General features: G+C 42.7%; 1 protein-coding gene across 1 annotated transcript in view; it reads left to right on the top strand.

Annotated features, from left to right (window-relative positions):
- Window positions 1–4,734: 4,734 nt before the first annotated feature.
- PLA2G4A (phospholipase A2, group IVA (cytosolic, calcium-dependent)) overlaps window positions 4,735–18,229 on the top strand; it is a 69,406-nt gene continuing 55,911 nt past the window's right edge. Inside the window, exons 1-2 of the mRNA XM_010282756.1 lie at window positions 4,735–4,767; window positions 12,736–12,817. Of these exons, the coding sequence (XP_010281058.1) occupies window positions 4,735–4,767; window positions 12,736–12,817 (115 nt within the window). The remainder of the gene's footprint in view (window positions 4,768–12,735; window positions 12,818–18,229) is intronic.

The following is an 18,229-nucleotide window of genomic DNA, read 5'->3' as shown; positions in this document are numbered from 1 at the left end:
CAAATGTAGTTTCCTAATCTTAAAATCTCCTGTCTAGCTGTTCATGCTGTGTCAACTTCCTTGCCAAACTTCACCCCCGAGCATCTTCCAAAAATGTGGCACAAAGGTTGAGCTTTTTGCTTTTCTGCTCAGAATCCTTCCTTCCCATGCTATCTTAGCAAGGCATGGGAAGAACAGTCATTGCATGTCAGCAAAGCATATACTTTTTCATTTGTGATGGAAATTGAATGATGGGTGCTCTGCAGAGTAAGAGGTAAACCTTGTTTCTTGTGTGGGAAGACCTAAATTAAGAAATAACATTACAGTGATTTTCCAGGATGCTGGGCAAAATCATGTAGAAACAGATTATTTGTTATTTCTGTCATACAATCGTAGGATCAATCTGTAACCAAATAAAATTCCGTAATCTGATTTGATAAAAATGGATGGTGACATTCATGCCAAAAGCCTGAGTCAGTACTTAGCTTATTCTGTACCCCTTAATCTTATCATATTAGATTGAGCATTAGTGACTGTACTAGTGACTCGCACTTATTCACTTATTTTTTAATTGTCCGTGTCTTTAGTCTTTTAAGAGGAATTGGCCAGCTTGATATAAACAATCTCCCTTTTATGAGTTTTCTTACAATCCTGAGGACGTATTCTGGTGGCGATATTTATACTGTGTTCTGCTTTACTCATTTTCAGAGCTTTTCCGCTTGGTGAGACTAACTGTCGAGTAAGCTCATACTCAGCACGAAATGGGAAAATCTCATTATTCTTCTTATCCTTTGTCCTCGACATATCCTGTAAAACTGTAGGAATTTACTGGATCGACACTGAGAATGAAAATGTTCTGGTAATAATCTCTGTCCATATGTGTGTGTGAACTTCTTTTGTGGAATCGTTCTGTTATTGTAGGTCTGCAGAGACAATAATCCCTTATCCATTTCACTCTGCCACCTCAAGTGAAAATGAGCTAAGATCACAGAAGAGTCTTGATTTAAACAGCAAAGCCCCTATCTGCTAACAGCTTGTTACTTTTGATGTCTGAAACTCAGCCTAACAATTAAATGCTCTTGGGCTGATAAAAGTAGAGTTTATTTTTGGGTGAAAGTGAGATTTAGGAACTTAGCAGAAAGCTGTCTCTGTATTACATGACCAAGCTAAACTCTGGCCTGTTCAAGAGGCTATGTTTGCTATGGTGTTTTGTAAACTTGGATGTTTGTCAATAAAACATCAAGAAATATATTGTTAATAATTCTGGCCAGCTTAGTTAATTTTGGTGACACTGTATGAATTGACAGAGTTTATGCTTGTGTTGTTGCAGAGGCACCGTGTGCGAGGTGCTCTGTTAGTCCTTTAGGAAGGAACGCTATGAGCCCTGGGAGCGGCACGGTTCACAGACGATGCGATACCACTAGATATCAGGGAAACAAAATAATACATGTTAATGACATTAAGGTGTCCTTGAAGATCTGCTTAGAAGTGCTGCTGCTTGTGCAGTCTGCCAAGGGTTGGCCTGCCGCCAGCTTCAACTTGAGCTCAGTTCTTTGTATGCGCTTGTGGATCCAGTCCTTAATTAGTTGATGATTTTTTCCATTCGGCTTTGTGGGATGGATAGTGTATAGTGGCAGTGTTAAGCGAGATGATTTTGGGATCACAGCTTTATTTACTGCAGATGTTTGAATTAAACATTCTCCAAACTTTTTGCGGCTCTTGATGGCGTAAAAGGTGGCTTCTGTTAGTGCTGTATTTTGGCTCCTCTGCCACACTAAGACCTTAGAGATAGAAATGTATTAGTGTGCTTAACCCAAACTCCATTGATAATGTAGTGCAAGCTTGCAGACGGTATGGTGTAAGTATCTTAGAGTCAAATAACTCTGATTTGAATTAAATCCATTGTAAAGGACATAAGTATGCAAGTCACTTAAACATAGATGTCTGCTACCACTTCAGATGTCCTGCTGGCTTCTGGCAGAGCATGGATGCCTGTCTCTCTGCCAGCCCCAGCGTGCCTCGTGTACACTCACATGTATGAAGTGGCTCTGGATGCCTGTCTTTGGGTACCTGCTTCTGTTTATCACATTCTGAAAGAATTAAGATGGCAAACAAAGTGCTCCAATTTGGAGTAATACCAGCATGACTGGGGCTGGGATCCAACATGCGGCTGGTTGGAGCTGTATGGGAAACTAGGATATTGGGCTTTGCCTGTCGCATCAGAGTCTACTTGATCCCTGGCCCTTTTCTCCCTATTCAGAGCCTCTGCCTGTGTAGCTTTAGCTCACACTTTGTGCATGTGTCTGTGATACAGTTGTTAGTTACGTGATTGCATATTTGTCTGTCTGCATGATCCTTGCCTCATTCAACATGGAGGGCAAATGGTGCTCAGGGATTCGTTATGGCTCTGTAGTCAAAGAGGCTGCTGTTTGCAGGATCACAAATGTGCTTCTGGCAGATGTTGAAATACATGAGGCAGGGGGTTAGAGGAAAAGAGAGGATGATCTCATGTCTAAGCCAGTCGATCAGCTGAGTGATGATCTGGAGAACTGGAACCCTGCCTCTAGGATGCTGGACAAATAACTCAAACCAGGCTTCTTGTCCTAGGCCTAGCCCATTTTCTTATTTCCACAGAGAGTGCAGTATCCTCAGCTTAGTTTTGTGTATCTTCTCAAAATGAGCATGGTAACTTGTTGGTAGTTGACTGTGCAGGTGTATCTTCTGTATTACGACTTGCGAATTTCCTCTTTGTTACAGTGATTGGATAGTCCTGACTGTTCCCTTTTCTTGGTTGCCTTTGAAATCTGCAACACTTCCCCAAACTGATATGGCAGGGCTTACTTACCAAGGTTCTCCAATGTCCCACTTTAAGTAGGGCACAAGGTAAAATAAACTTGAATACAGCAAACCAGCTATACAATATGCCTATAAATACAATGCTGCTTCCCGCCCATCTGCCTGTTTACACCAGTGCTGAATTTGACTGATAGAATTTTAATAAAAATAAGTCTTTGCAATTATTATTACAGTAGGAGAAATAACAGTGAATTTGTGTTAGATCTTCCTTTAAGTCTGAAAAGCTACTTGCTTTCTATGATAAAGATGGCTTGTTCCTGTTGCCCTGGCATTGAGCTGCCTTTAATGTAAACTATGAACTGAATGTATGTTAAAGTCTTGCTTATTCAGACTTCCTTAGATAAAAACAAATAAATAAACGCAGGGTAATTTCTATGCTCAAGCTCTTGTTAGGGCTGACAGGATCAAAGCAGGGATATCGTAATGTTCTAGTGATCATAACGATACAAAATTTTTATGGAAATGCCTGCACATAATTGCTCAAGAGCAAGGGTTTTGGGGGTGACATAAATCATCATTCTTTAGGGCTGATTCTGCCGTTTCAAACTTTGGGCTCAGGAATCATTTCCTTGAGACCAAACCCCACATGGTGCTTTTTTCTTTTCACTCTGAAGCTTCTGCTCATGGTTGAGATCTGATCATGGTCCAGCTGAATCTGAGAACTGATCCTGTCCAGCGGTTTCCATGTTTTTTAGTGATGCAGAAAGGAATAACCTATCTCAGTTTTTTTTTACTTTGATGGTTGGAAAGAGTTCTGAAACTTAAGGCAGAGGCTTAAGGTGGTGGCCTCTGATTTCTGTAGAAATCTTCACAAAGTGTTCAGAAAACAGTGGCCAGTGAAGAACCTGTTTAAATCCTGCCAGCTGGTTTGTAGTTTGTCCATCAAAGCCTCTTCTGGATCTCTGTAGGCAACTAAGGTGGCCAGGGAGGTTATACATGGCATCAGTTGGAATTCCCTTCCCAGGTTTACAGAAGGGCACTCTTGCTGCTCATTTATAAGCAGCTGCCAAATGAACTCTCCTGTGCTGTTGCTGTGGCTTAGATCCTGGAATTTGTTTTCTGTTATTTTCTTAGATGCAGTTAGGTGCAATGTTGGGAATTTGCTGTTTGTGGAAAAAGCTTTCGAATTGAAGGTGATCCGCAAAGCTGCGTTAAAATGGTTAAATAGACGGTTGCACCAGACAACTGCAACACCCTATAGTAAGTTCCTGACTGTCATGCCAGTGCTCTCCAGCTGGCTTTTCAGTTCTAAAATTCATGTGCCTTGGTGTGAATGCAGGACATATCCTTGTACCTCACCTTGTACGGGGAGGAAGGTACAAAGAGAAACTTCCTCTCTGTCCTGTACTGACGATGTGAGCATCTTAATATAAAAGCAAAACATGGGAACCAAGAATTTGTCGCTACAGTAGAAAGGCTGTTAACTAAACACTGATTCTTTTTTTTTAACTAGGGTTGTAGTGCATGGAAGCATGTACATTTGAATGTATCTAATGGATAAATATAATTGCTCTATTCTTTTGTTTATCTGTAGAGCTGCTAAAAACACTTGGATGACTAGAATTCAAGATACTTGGTTCATGCTCTTACCCTGAGGTAGAGGAAATAAGCTCAAGAAATTTCTCAGGCAAGTATATATCTATACCTCCATAACTTACATGAAATGAAGTTTTTGGTAAACAGAGGAATTGTGGGAAAGGTCCTAAAGTGGAGGAACTAACTTGCTCTGTTACAAAATACAGTTTAAAAGGAACATAAGAATTTTAATTTTTTTTTTTCATTATTTAATAGTTAGAGGATCTATCATACTGAACTCTGCTCTGAAAAACTGGGAAGCCTCTTCTGTGTAGAATTGAAGTAGACATTTGACAGTTGTCTTGAATAAAAATTAAGGCAAAAATGTCTGTCATAGATCCTTATCAACACATTGTGGTAAGTGGCTTTGAATCTTCTATGTATACTGTCTTGTATAACACATACTGTCTCATATAATGTATCCTATTAGAAGTTACTCTAAATAAGTATGCAGCATTAGAGTTATTGTTAATTCCTTAAAGAAATGGTAACTGTGGTTTCTTCATAGATTTATTTGAATGAAATTTGAAAGATTCAAGTTAGCTGTTTTGAAAGCACGTCATGGCTTTGAGTGTGTAAATCGAAGTGGAATATGGGCTCCTAACTTAACCTCATGGGTATGATGTCGTACAGCATTGTTCTCAAGGGCTGGCCTCTTCAGACTGTTTAATCAAAGTGCCTGTAGTTGACTGGTTTTTCATACAAGTTTTTCCACACACTGCTTTTCAAACTGAACTGTAGTTTACAAAAGTAACATCATGTGTCTAACTTTCTTTCTCCCTTACAGTACAATGTTTTTTGTGTAATTCTAGTTACCGAGTAACTCTCTCTTCTCATCAGTATGGATAGAGGGACGAGTTGACAATTTTGGATATTTAGATCTTAAACCAGTGTGTATCGGTGAAAAGTGGTCTCCCTCAGGGGACTGTACTGGAACTAGTACTGTTTAGTATTTTCATCAATGACTGAGTAGTGCGGTGGACATGCCTGAGGGATGGGCTGCCATCCAGGGGGACCTGGACAAGCTCGAGGAATGGGTCCCTGTGAACCTCATGAGGTTCAACAAGGCCAAGGGCAGGGTCCTGCACCTGGATCGGGGCAACTCCCAGTATCAGCATAGGCTGGGGGTGAAGGGATGGAGAGCAGCCCTGCCCAGAAGGACTTGGGGGCACTGGGGGATGAAAAGCTGGACATGAGCCAGCAATGTGCACTTGCAGCCCAAAAGGCCAACCGTGTCCTGGGCTGCACCCAAAGCCACGTGACCAGCAGGACGAGGAAGGGGATTCTGCCCCTCTGCCCCGCTCCGGGGAGACCCCCCTGCAGGGCTGCGTCCAGCTCTGGAGCCCTCGGCACAGGAGAGACATGGACCTGCTGGAGCGGGGCCAGAGGAGGCCCCAGCGATGCTCCGAGGGCTGGAACAGCTCTGCTGGGAGGACAGGCTGGGAGAGCTGGGGGGGCTCAGCCTGGAGCAGAGAAGGCTCCAGGGAGACCTTATTTCAGCCTGCCAGGGCTTAAAGGGGACTGATCGGAAAGATGGGGACAGACTTTTTAGCAGGGCATATAGCAATAGAACAGGGGGTAATGCATTTAAACTAAAAGAGGGCAGATTTAGACTTTAGACTAGATAGCTAGAAGGAAGAAATTTTTCACCATGAGGGTGGTGAAACCCTGGCCCAGGTTGCCCAGAGAGGTGGTAGATGCCCCATCCCTGGAAACATCCCAGGTCAGGCTGGATAGAGCTCTGAGCAACCTGCTGTAGTTGAAGATGTCCCTGGCTCACTGCAGGGGGTTGGACTAGATGGCCTTGAAAGGTCCCTTCCAACCCAAACTATTCTGTGATTCTATGTAGATTCAAAGAGAATCTTCAAAATAGAGCCTGCAAAGTCTAAAGGTCAGTGAAGTGATCTGTGCCACTCAAGAGCACACTGCTGCCAAAAGCTCCTGGTCCCCCTTTCCTGCTTTTTTCCAGTGCTCATGCTGCATCCCTTGTACCAGCTCTCAAACGCATCCAGTTGGGGTAAGCCAATTGACCTTGCTGAATTGGCGGAAAAACAGTTCAGTGCAAAAGATTAGTTCTCTGCTGTCAGAGCTGGCCCAAGGGAAGGGTACAAGCACATAAGCACAACCTGTATCATTAGAGAAGTAGGGGCAAGGGAAGGAGGAGAAGGGAAATGGGAGCAGAACTGACCTTTGTATGGCAAGCCAGCAGAGTGGCTCAGCGGCTTGTTGAATGCTGGCTTTCAGCTGTAATACTCACTCGTGTATCTTTGCTTGAGTGACTTTCCAAAGTAAACACTGAAATTGCAATTCCTATTCAAACTGAAATCCTGAGAGAAGCTGGGTGTGTTCATATCAAGCACTTTTCGTAACAGTCCCAGAATCTCACAGCAGGAAGAGTGGTATGTGCTCAAATAGTTACCATGCACTTGTCATAATGTTGAACTTTTACATTGCTAAAAATACTCTGTATGCTTCCTTGAAGTGATCTCTTATCAATTATGTGGTTTCTACCCCACGCAGTCACATCCTTTACATGAGTTTGCAGCCAGCAGATGTCAAACTTGTGTTTTACTCGCTGTGTAGTTCTGTGAACGCTGGTGTAAAGGCAAGTTTAAGGTTGATGTCTGTATTTAACAGTGTTTAAACAATACACAAACTCCCTCCTTTCTGCATCAGTGCCCTCTCCTGGATGGAATGCTTGATCTGACCTGTACCTTTACGAAAGAGGTCTCTGAGCCACACAGTTGAATGTCATTGAATCGTTCACGTGAAAGATCTTTTTTGATACTAACATATATACCATAATGAACAAAATGCCACCCTAGAAGTATACATAGTTATAGTCCTCTGGCAATACTGAACGGCTGCTGTAGGAATGTTGCTAATGCAGGAAGCAACACTCTTAATGCAAGAGCTGATCCTATAATTGCTTGACAAGTGAATAGACATCTTTGAGGTTTCTTAATTCGAAAAATGAAATTGCATGGGAAGTTTTACTACAGTTTAGAACAGTCAAGGGCAGCAGGCTTGTATCAATGCAAAAGTCTTGAATTTTTAATGACACTTGGCATTAAAAGACTCAAAAGAATGCTGCATTTTCCAACAGTCCTCTGTTAACTATTATGTGTTTTCCGATCACTTTATTTTTCTCCCCCCCCCCTTTGTGAAAAATTTTTGTGAGTAATAAAAGAAGGCATTCGCAAAGTTAGTGCAAGTACAGAGAGAACTGACCGTACCAAAAATGCTTTTAGATTCAGAGAATAAAGGATTAAAATGTGTAATACATCTTCAGTTACACTGATATGGGGGATAAATATTATAACAATGGGGAAAATAATTTCAAGATAAAATTTGTGTGTGTATATGCATAAATGTTTGTCCTTATTGTAAGACCCTGTGAAAGCAGAGTGTGGACTTCCTGAAAACCTGTTACTTAAGAAAACAGGCAAACGTTTTCATTTGTCCAGCCCAATCGTGAGCTCAAGTGTCCTTAATATGAAGGAAGTAAAAGTAATTAAATACTTATTACACAATCCATGTGTACCAGAGCTTCCCAATTTTTTGGAAATTTTTTGGTATTTCATGTGCAAGTGTATCTCCTGATTGAGTTGCGTTCTGTGACTCAGCATCCTGGGATATGAAAGGTACTCTATTCAGTGCATGCAAATCCCTTGCTTTCTCAGTAAGTGTGGAAAGTTTGTAGGTAAAGCTCAATTGTGTTGCAGGAGATCTTAGCATCTTGTTCTCTTTTCCAGTCCCATGGGGGAAGGTAATGGCATGTATGTACATACAAATGCGGTGATACGTAAAATAGAGGAAATAAGATAATTAGGGAAATTTTAGTGGGAGGCAAAAAAAGCAGTCGAAGGTGGGAGAGGAACAAAGGAAGCAGGAGGAGGAGTTAGAGATGGAGAGCTGTGGTGTGAGAACAAGAGATGTTGAACCATGGCTGTGCAGGATACTTGGAAAACCTTGTGGATTGAACCACTAGAGAGTAGATACTGTCCACAGGAGTTTCTGTAATTCGGGAAACCCATGTTCACAGAGGGCATATTGAAATTTTTTTTCTTTCTCTCCTTTCTTCTCTAAATTTATGGAGAAAGTGGAGGTGAAATGAAACACATATGGAAAGCTAGGTCACTTTGGATGATAGGATTTAGGTTTCCGAGTTAATTGTGAGCTTCTGAAATTTTTAACCTGGATGAGATTTTTACAGGTATGTAGATGTTGCTCCACTCAGTGTTGCAATGTTTAAGTGATTTATATACCGTCGTCTATTTTTCAGAAGTAATTGAGGAGTTGGCAATGTACAGATTTTTATCAAGACTTAAGGTGAACATAAGTCACTTTAGAAAATGCAGCTTAGTCATCTTAACTAGCAAGGGCTGGATTTATAAAGGTATTCAGAGTCAATACATTCCGTGTGGTATTTTCAGGGGGCATCGAACTTTATAACTCAGTTTTTCCAAAAACTAACCAAAAAATGCTTCTGAAAGTTGTGCTGGCTGTTAATACGGACATTTAGCCCTCTTAATGCCCTTAGAAACTGGATCCTAAGTGGAAAATTGCCTTAATTTCCGATTGCACTTAAGTTGCATGAAAAACATTTATTTTGGGATAAGAAAAGATCTAGATACACACTTCCTGTGTATCTCTGTGTATCCCCACCCCCCCACCCCCCCAAGAGGGAGATCGTTTATTTTAGTAGTTGCAAATTTCTTCCAAGTGTGTGATTATGGCCAAATATTAATAACTCTATAATTATAAGCTTCAGTGTGTTATTTTGGGTGAGGCATGGGGAAAGAAGATAATGTTTTTCTGTTTTGCCAGACCTCTGTGTGCTCACATTCATTTCAGAGGAGACCAGATCTTAAACCAGAGTTAACTTTCTTGGCAGAACAACAGCTGGAACGATGGGGTTTGCTGCTTAAGTCAATGAGAAGCAGTTCTCACAATAGCATTAGCAATACAATTACCAACTTGTAACAGCAAGTAGTGACGATCTCTGTTCAGCTCTCATGAGAGTACACTAGGAAGTGGTGGTTTGGCCTTGTTTTGATGGTGGGCATTTTATTAGGCATATGAGTTTCATGAGTAGGACTAGGAGATGCAAGAAAATTACTTTATGGAAGTGCTTTTGTCAGTGAGCATCTTGTAGAATCCCCATTTTACAGCGAGGACTCTAGGGCACCAGAAGAGCACACGAGTTCCACATAGCAGCTAGTAAGCAGCAGAAGTAAATCCAGCATACCCATGTCCCATGCTTGTAACTTAAGTATGACTCCATTCTCTTCTTTGTTGCTAAATATTCAGTGATCTCTGATTTGTGGTCTCTAGTGAGGACAGGCTCTTTCTCAACAGCTAAGAATAAGGAGAAGGGTGGTGCTTTTGTACTTTGGGCTGTTTCTCTTAATTATAAGGTTGTATATGACAAAGGAACTACATCAGTCTGTGTGAACAAACGCTGAGGCCAGTGCCGCATTGTGAAACCGACATTTCGGTGATCTGACATGCGTGTGAAGGAGGCACACACTGATAAAACAGCTTCGAGCACTTTCAAGCAGCAAACAAGGGACAGTGAGAGTTGTTGTTTTTTGGAGATTCACAGCTTGTAAAAATTCTTGAAGCAGGGTAAATGACAGAGGTGGGGTAACTTTATGTAGCTGTGTTCACAGTAGCACCAGCTGTTCCCAGATACCCATTAAAATCCCCATTTACCCTGCCGTGATGGAAAGCTCTGGCCTTCTTTTTTGCCATGTAGTGGAGGCAGAAGTTTGTTCAGGGAGAAGTCCCATCCTCCTTCCCATCCATCCATCCATCCATCCACTCTTGGAAGCTGCAATGCAAAAGGTGACAGATGGCACGAAATCATTAGTATGTCTTCATGTCAGCACAAGGCAGCTGTTGTATAGGTGTTGCTGCTTAACAGCTCTGAATTCCAACATCTAAACCCTTTCTGTTGGGTTTGAGACTGCGGTGAGTTAACAGTCCTGGTTGGGACAGTGTTTGAGCCTGGATTCCATTTTTACTGCGGTTGGTGGCCCACTTGCTGTGCAATGATGATTTCAGTATACCACTTGTAAGGTAACAGTTTACATTGCCACAGTTTTCCCCCTGCCTGCTTACTTGTTCTTTGAACCAGACAACTCCTACAGCTTACAGGGAAAAAATTACAGAGTTGAAACTTACTGCTGGGCAGACTATCGTGAAATGAGGCTCCAGCAGTCGTCACAACATGTGGGTGATTACAGCCTTAATAAAGATGCAACAATTCAGTGTCTGGGTCAGCCAGTGTCTGCAGTGAAGTATCACCGTGGGCATTTTCTCCTGGATATTTTGCCATGGTGATGTGGCTATGCCCTTGCAGAGCTCTAGACTGCAGACTTGTGGAGGAGTTTGGTATCATTTGTGCTGTTTTTTAATGTGTCCCTGACTCAACTGTTACTTAAGCATTCATAAGCCACTTTTGCTGTCTTTGGAAGATTGGTTTTGGCTTTTTTTTATTTTCCTTATTTTGAGAAAGTGATGCATAACCTATAAGAAACTGTCATTTTATTTTATTTTTGTTTCTTTGTATTAGAGACATCCTGTTCTGGTTCTAGTGTCTGGGTGTAAGCATGTTGTAGATGTGAAATAATGAGGCATGGCTGAAACAACCAGTTCTGAAATAGTCACAAGACCAACCTGAAGGCCCATATAGAGTCTGGCAGCTGAAGCAGTAGCTTAAATGGAGGCATGTGCCACTGTTGAAAGCTAAGCCACGTGTGGGTTGAAGGGTTTGTTGGCTTATCTGTTTGTTCCTTTAAAAAGGTGTTTTTAAAAAAAAAAAAAAAAAGGAAGCATTCAGATGAGAACATAGCAAGAAGGCACCAGGCACAGTCTGAATAGTGTATCCCATGTCCCATATCAAGGATATTGGCTATAATTTTAAATAAATTTCAATGAATTTCCTGATTCTGGTTCTTCTTCCTTTTTCCTTCTGATTGGAATATGTTGTAAGACCTTTAATATTTGGTTAGTTGTTCCTAATGACTGATATGCAATGTTTATTCTAGAGTATTTCACAAAGTTAATGGCTGTTTGGGAAAAGATAGAAAGAATATTGCTGTTTCAGTTTTAGAAATGGAAAGGTGCGGTAGGGGTGTATCACTGTGTAGGATGGGTGACTACCTGAGGTCCCGTAGGAGGTATGCTTTTGGTACAGCAGCTTGAGCTGTAAGAGCCCGGCAGCTTGGACCTGATGCCCTTTGTAGAGGCAGGCTCAGATGTGAGGGGGTCCCCTCCTGCTGCCCAAGTTTCTGTGGCAGGAGGGTGAGCTGGCACCCTCTGGGTCGCACCAGTGGGTCAGTCAGTGTCTAGGCACTGTGGGCAGTCAGACAGCTTCAGTGGCTTAAGCTGGCAGTGTAGATGTAAGTGCTGAGAGGCAATTGGCGTGAGACCTGATCCTGGCTTTAATATGTAAAATTTAAAACTTGCCAATGAGCTCTGTGCTGTGTCCCTGTAAAGGCCAATGTCGTCTGCCTTGCAATATGCAGTGGTGATTCTCATAATTCTCAGTAGGTCGGTCAAACTTATGGCTATGTAGATAAAGTAAAAATAGGTCTGAGTTACTGACCTCTTTTCATTAAGATTTTAACTTTTGTTTCTTAATTTCATGCCTTTTTCTACTTCCCTGTTTTGTTCAGAACAGACCTGCTCTTAGAAAGGCAGCTCCTCCTGTGTGCTTGGGCTTTGCAGGAAACAGGAAGCTCCAGAAACTGCATGCAATTTGCTTGTGAATGTTTTAACAGCTCGCTTTTCACCTTCCCTCCATTGTCTTGGGGACACTTGCACTTTGAATATTGACATGTACTGAGAAGGTATATCCCATGCATTACTAACTATACCCCTTGCGTATGTGGTATGCATATGTCCGTTCCAGAACGTATACTTTGAAATAATTGCACCTATTCTTTTCACTGGGCGAAGGTAATTACAAAGACAAGCACACTGTAAAATATCCCCCTTTTTTATTTCTTTTCTTACCATACCAACTCGTCCCTGACTGACTAAATGCCTTAAAGCAGGTTCTGTAGAGAGGAGGAGTGTTATTCATTGAGATTAGTAGGTGTGGCTGCAAGAACATCAAGCAACCCTGGTATAAGGTCTGACCTTTCAGTAAAGCTACAGGGTGCAGTTCAACTTTTAAGATGCTCTATCCAGTATGAGTTTCACTCTTACATTTTGACTGGGTGATTTCTCTCAGTTTTTGGACAAAATGAAACCTATTTTGATAGGTGGTTTTTGGTTCTGGAGCTTAATCACCTCTAACTCTCTGACTTCCAGGTGGAACACCAGTATTCACACATATTCACTGTGACAGTAAAGCAAGCCACAAATGTCACAAAAGGAGCGATTGGTGACATGCGTGAGTATTTCTCTTTCTATTTTTCCTCTTTCTTCTAGGAGACTGTTGCCATAGGCAGGGGGGGAGATGACACATCAAGCTTGTCATGCATTAAATACTTGTTAGTGGGTTAGTGGTTTTTTTGTGCCTTGCTTGTTAAAGCCAGGGCAAGGTACCCATTTCATTGCTCACTCACTCTAACTCAGAAAGCAGATTTGCTGCTCCTTCTTTCCATTGATCCAAAAAGGCTGAGTGAGTTGTAAACAATTTGCCTACAAGCAAGCAACACCTACACTTAGTTTTATGGCTCTGTCGGAAGTGCTGTTCTGTGTATAGTGAAACTGGCAGTTGCTGTATCTTCAAAAGGCTGTGGTTTGGTGGAGGGAACACTTAAAAAGAAAGAAGCCCAAAGCTCTGCTGAGTCAATGCAGTAAGAAGAAAAAAAAAATCCAAAATGGGTAAGCAGATCTCATGGTGGAGAGCTGTATGACACCAGCACTTCTTCCCCTTTCTGTTAGGCTTCTGAGCCTCCGGACTTGGTAGCTGAACAGGAGGTCACTAGGAAGAATGACCCATGAAAACTCTTGTTTGCCCTTAAGCAGGGAAGAGGGAGAGAATAATATATTGGCTGAATCTGTAAAAAGACTATTCTTGCTTCCTTGATTAGGACTGTTTTGCTGTCAGGTCGTCTCTCCCTTTCCCTGGTGCTTCATGCAGAGCGTTGCATAGCCCACGACTTGTGTGCTGGGGCTGGGAGGATGAGTGTGATGCCTCGCTCCTGCTCTCAGCAGGCTTGTTTGACATTGCGATTGTTTCTCTCCCAGCACGTTCCTGGAAACTGCCTTCAGGTCAAACTGCAGCAACTGCTTTGACACATAGCTTTGCTTCAGGGGCTTAACAGTTTTTTGGGGTTTTTTTTTTGTAATTAGTGTCTACTGTTGATATTAAACTTGGGCATAAGTGGGAGGGGCAGTTGGAAAGGGAACATTCAAGAGCCCCAAGTATGAGGGGGTAGAGGGGAGTCCTCGCAGAAGGAGAGGAGGAGGAACTGGAAATCTATTCAGCATCTACTGTGGGCTGAAGGAAAGGAGCACACAGAGAAGATACAGTAGGGTGTTGTCCTGGTGGCCTCTCAGGGGGTCTTCATGTTAGAAGACCTCGGGAAAAGTGCTGTAAAGAGTAGAACAAGGAGCCCGCAGGTTTGTGTATGTAAGAAGATGGGTTAAATGGAAAGACACAGGTTCTCAGACACAGGGGTCTCTGGCATGAGACAGTGTGGGGACCATGGGAGGGGAAGAAAGGGGGTTAAAATGGGGATCCCATGACATGATATTAAAGGGAGTCTGGAAAAGGTGAAGAAAGCCAGAAGACTATGCCATTATTTTTTTGTATTCCCTCCTCCCCCCAGGACAAGTATGGTCCTGCAGTATAAATTCCAAATATTATCCATCAATATAATTGGATTTTTTTCCAGACAAAACTCTTATCTTACCAAATCATCAAAACCAAAAAGCTGCTCAGGAAGAACTTTTTATTTTGATAAACCTGACAGAACTATGCTTAAGGGCCACTGAAACCTGCTTGGTTTCCTGTCTGAGGCAGCTATGAGGCACTGTAGCCTGAGGCACCTGCAGTCTGGGGTATCTCTGAGTGAGCTTCCAAGTTCCCAGGGCTTGTTCTTGGAGTCCTGGCAAATCCCCCAAAGTGGGGAAAAAAACCCAGATCATTGCTTCTGTTTTTATTTTGGGAAAATGAAAACTGTTTTTATTTCCCATGTATACACAAAGCTTGGTGTGTTGGAGCCTGGAAGCTATTTGATCAAATCAGTAATCATGCTAATGATTTAAGAAAGATGCATGAAGCTGTGAGCGGTGGAGGGTCTTTACAGTTGATGGTGCCAGCCTAAATATATATATATATTTTTTTTTTCCGTTTGATTTACCAATACTGTAACTTGTTGAAGGCTTTTCTGAACTTTTACATTGATTTTTCTGATATCAGGGATAGGATTCACTACCAGAGAGGGTGGCTGTGATACATGAGATGCCTTGATTGGGGTGGGTACCTGTGTGTTGCTCTCCCATGACGGACACTACCAAGCTGTTGGCTCTTGTGGTGGGTTTCTCCTAATTTATTCTGTAGGTGTTGCTCCAGTTTGTGTAGACAGTGACTGCTCTGTGGGCAAGAGAGTTAATTTTACATCGTGGTGGTGATGGAGGTCCTGGGAAACATGAGAGATTTTGTATAATGTTTTGCTTCTCTTCTTTTTTCCATATGAGTCTTTCCAAGACTGAGTGAATTTAAGTTTATTAAATATGTGAAAGTGCTTATAATTTTGCTGTTTATGTGATATTTTTTATCTTAAGGATTTGAAGCCTACCTCTGCTCAAGGAATTTTAGATGAGAGGTTTAGTGGGCATGATGCCCCAGCTCTGTGGGTGGTCATGGAGGGCCTGACTTCTCTGACATAGATATCCACACCTCTGTCTCCTCAAGCCTAGGGTGAAGAGATGTGCAGTACTTTGAACAAATTTTTCAAGATTTCTTGAGCTCTTTATTAATGGAGAACATAAATGGTTGTGTCATCCTTAAAACTAGGTAATAGATGCCCACTACACTGTAACTTCCACAGGCACTGTGTTCCCTTGAGGGAACAGTTCACCCACAGAGCACTGCTGATTCAAGACATATTTTTAGTGTCTTGGCTGATCTGGGTGGCTGGAACAACAGAGAAAGCTGGAGCTAAGATAGCTTCCAGCCCTCTATTTTTATTTTATTTGGCTGAAGTTTCCCATTGTCTCTGTAAGCTTTGAAATTTTTGTAGAGTGATCTGACAAAGACAAGCAATCAAATCTGAATCTGGGTCATACCAGAATCTGAGTAGCTAAGCTACAGTAGCTGCTTTTGTTTCTCACTGATAAAGCCCATCAAAATAGATGAAAATGGCAATAATTGCATCATAGAGTTTTTCCATGCAAATGCTTTTCATGTATGAAGGAAGCTAGTCCACTTACACCAGTTTGTCATCCTGTGAATGTGTGGTGTGTGGATCATCAATGAGAATTACTGTAAGAACTCATGACCCAGGATGTCTGGGAGTGGGGAGAAAAGCTTTGAGAGCAGACTCTCTCTTTCCAGGGCTTCATTCAAGTCCCTTCTTATTTCAGGTATCTGCCCATTTACTCTTGCCTTTGTGTAGGAGTACTTCCTTTACTGATTTCACTTGTTTTAATTTTATAGTGTCCCTTTCGAGGTGACTCCTGTGCTCTAGATACCATCCTAGCAACATCCAATCAATGCAGCTCTATCTTTACAAAAGATTTAAATTCTGCTTGGTGACTACTGCTCTAATAGCTGTGCTCAAGTCTTCTGGCTAAGTCTTTTTACAAACTGGAAGATGTATGAGATGAGCAACTGCAGCAGAGGTGTGGTGGGTTGACCTCGGCTGGCTGCCAGCTGCACACCAAGCCGCTCTGTCAGTCCCCCTCCACCAACAGGTTGCGGGGGAGAAAATACGATGAAAAGCTCTCATGGGTCAAGATGAGGACAAGGGGATCACTTACATATTACTGTCACAGGCAAACCAGACTCAATTTGAGGAAATTATTTTAATTTATTGCCAATTAACTGTAACAGAGTGGGACAGTTAGAAATAAAACTAAAGCCACCTTCTTCACTACACCTCCATTCTTCCCAGGCTCCACTTCACTCCTGAATTCTACATCCTCCCTGCGAGCGATGCAGGGGGTTGTGGTCAGTTCATAACACGTTGTCTCTGCTGCTCCTTCTTCCTCATGCTTTTCCCCTCCTCCAGGTAGGCGTCCCTCCCACACCATAAAGTCTTTCACAACCTTCTCCAACCTGGGTCCTTCCCGTAGGCTGCAGTCCTTCAAGAACTGTTCCAGTATGGGCCCTTTCCATGGGGTACAGTCCTCCAGGGACGTTCCTCTCCATGGGCCACAGCTCCTGCCAGGAGTCTGTTGCTGTGTGGGCTCTGCGTGGGCTGTGGCTTCCTTCAGGGCACATCTGCCTGCGCCAGTGTGGGATCCTCCATGGGCTTCAGTGTGGATCTGTGGTCCTCCATGGGCTGCAGCTTCCAGGGGAATCTTTGCTCCAGCCCCTGGAGCACCTCATCCCCTCCTTCCCTGACTTGGTATCTGTGTAGCTGCTTCTCTCACATTTTCTCCTTCCTCTCTCACAGCTCCTGCACCGTGTTTTTTTACCCTTTCTTAATATGTTACCGCAGAGGTGCCACCACTGCTGCTGATGGGCTTGGCTTTGGCTAGCAGCTGGTCCATCCTGGAGCCAGCTAAAATGGGCTCTGACACAGGGGTAGCTTCTGGTATCTGCTCACAGAAGCCACCACTGCAGCCCCCCCCACCTCCCCGCTGCCCAAAACCTGCCATATAAACCCAATACAAGATGGAATATCTCAAAATCTGCATGTTCTTGGCAAAGATTTAATTATCTTAATTCCTTAGCTTTCTGCTGGTTGCAGGGGTCAATAGACCTTGTAAAATCACTCCTTTGACGGAGCTTTTGGAAAAGACCTTGCCTCCAGTCCCATGAGTTCTTACATAGTAGATGTTTGGTTTTCAGTCTGCTCCAGATACTACACCATACTGTAGAGCCTTTCCTTACTTCTGTGACAGTACAAGAACTTGTAGAAAAAGACCAAACTACAGCATTCTGGAAGAGACATGCTTGCAAACTGTGGTTCTTCTTTCCATAGGATCTGTCCCCTTCTGGATTTTCAAGGGGCTTGGTGGAAAGCTGGGCCACAGGAAGCATTGTAAAATTTGTCTTACAACTTTAAAAATCCATTATTCTTTAAGTATCCTGGCTTTCAAAACAATTGGTAGCATCTACAAAGGAAACCAGTTGTATGACTCTAATCTTAATGATCACTAATCTTGCTTAATCCTGTTTTGAAAGTGCAGCTTTTATTTGCTTCATCTACTTTTGATGTTATGATAATAAACAGTGTCATTCCGGGCACTTTATTTTCTTACAAATAAAAACGTTTAAAGTTTGGATAGCTTGTGGCACTAGTACTCAGCTTCTCTCCCAGTTTCTGTCCACCCAGTTGGAATTAAGGATGCATTTCCACTGTAGTTAGGCTGCTCAGATAAACAAGTTAAAGTATTGGGAGCACTCCTGTCAACAGAGCTCAACCCTGGTTGCAAAACTTCCTAACACGGAGGTGGAAAGCAGATTCTATAAGCGGCTCTTGGCATGGTTGGCCCACGCTGCTGCAACCAGCAATAGACGTCCCCCACAAGTCAAGGAGATGTTCTTCCACTGCGGCAGTGTCGCTGATGTGCTTCCTGGTTGCCTCCTGCTTCTCCAAAGGAAACGAGGAGCTGTGGCCTTGCGTGGGACGATGGTGCACCTTTCCCTGCCTGCGGCACCAGCCTGGCCCTGGCTGTAGGA

The sequence above is a fragment of the Phaethon lepturus genome, unplaced genomic scaffold, assembly GCF_000687285.1.
Source record: "Phaethon lepturus isolate BGI_N335 unplaced genomic scaffold, ASM68728v1 scaffold8602, whole genome shotgun sequence".
Taxonomy (NCBI): Eukaryota; Metazoa; Chordata; class Aves; order Phaethontiformes; family Phaethontidae; genus Phaethon; species Phaethon lepturus.
Note: the sequence above shows the minus strand (reverse complement) of the source record. Positions and strands in the feature narration are given on the sequence as shown.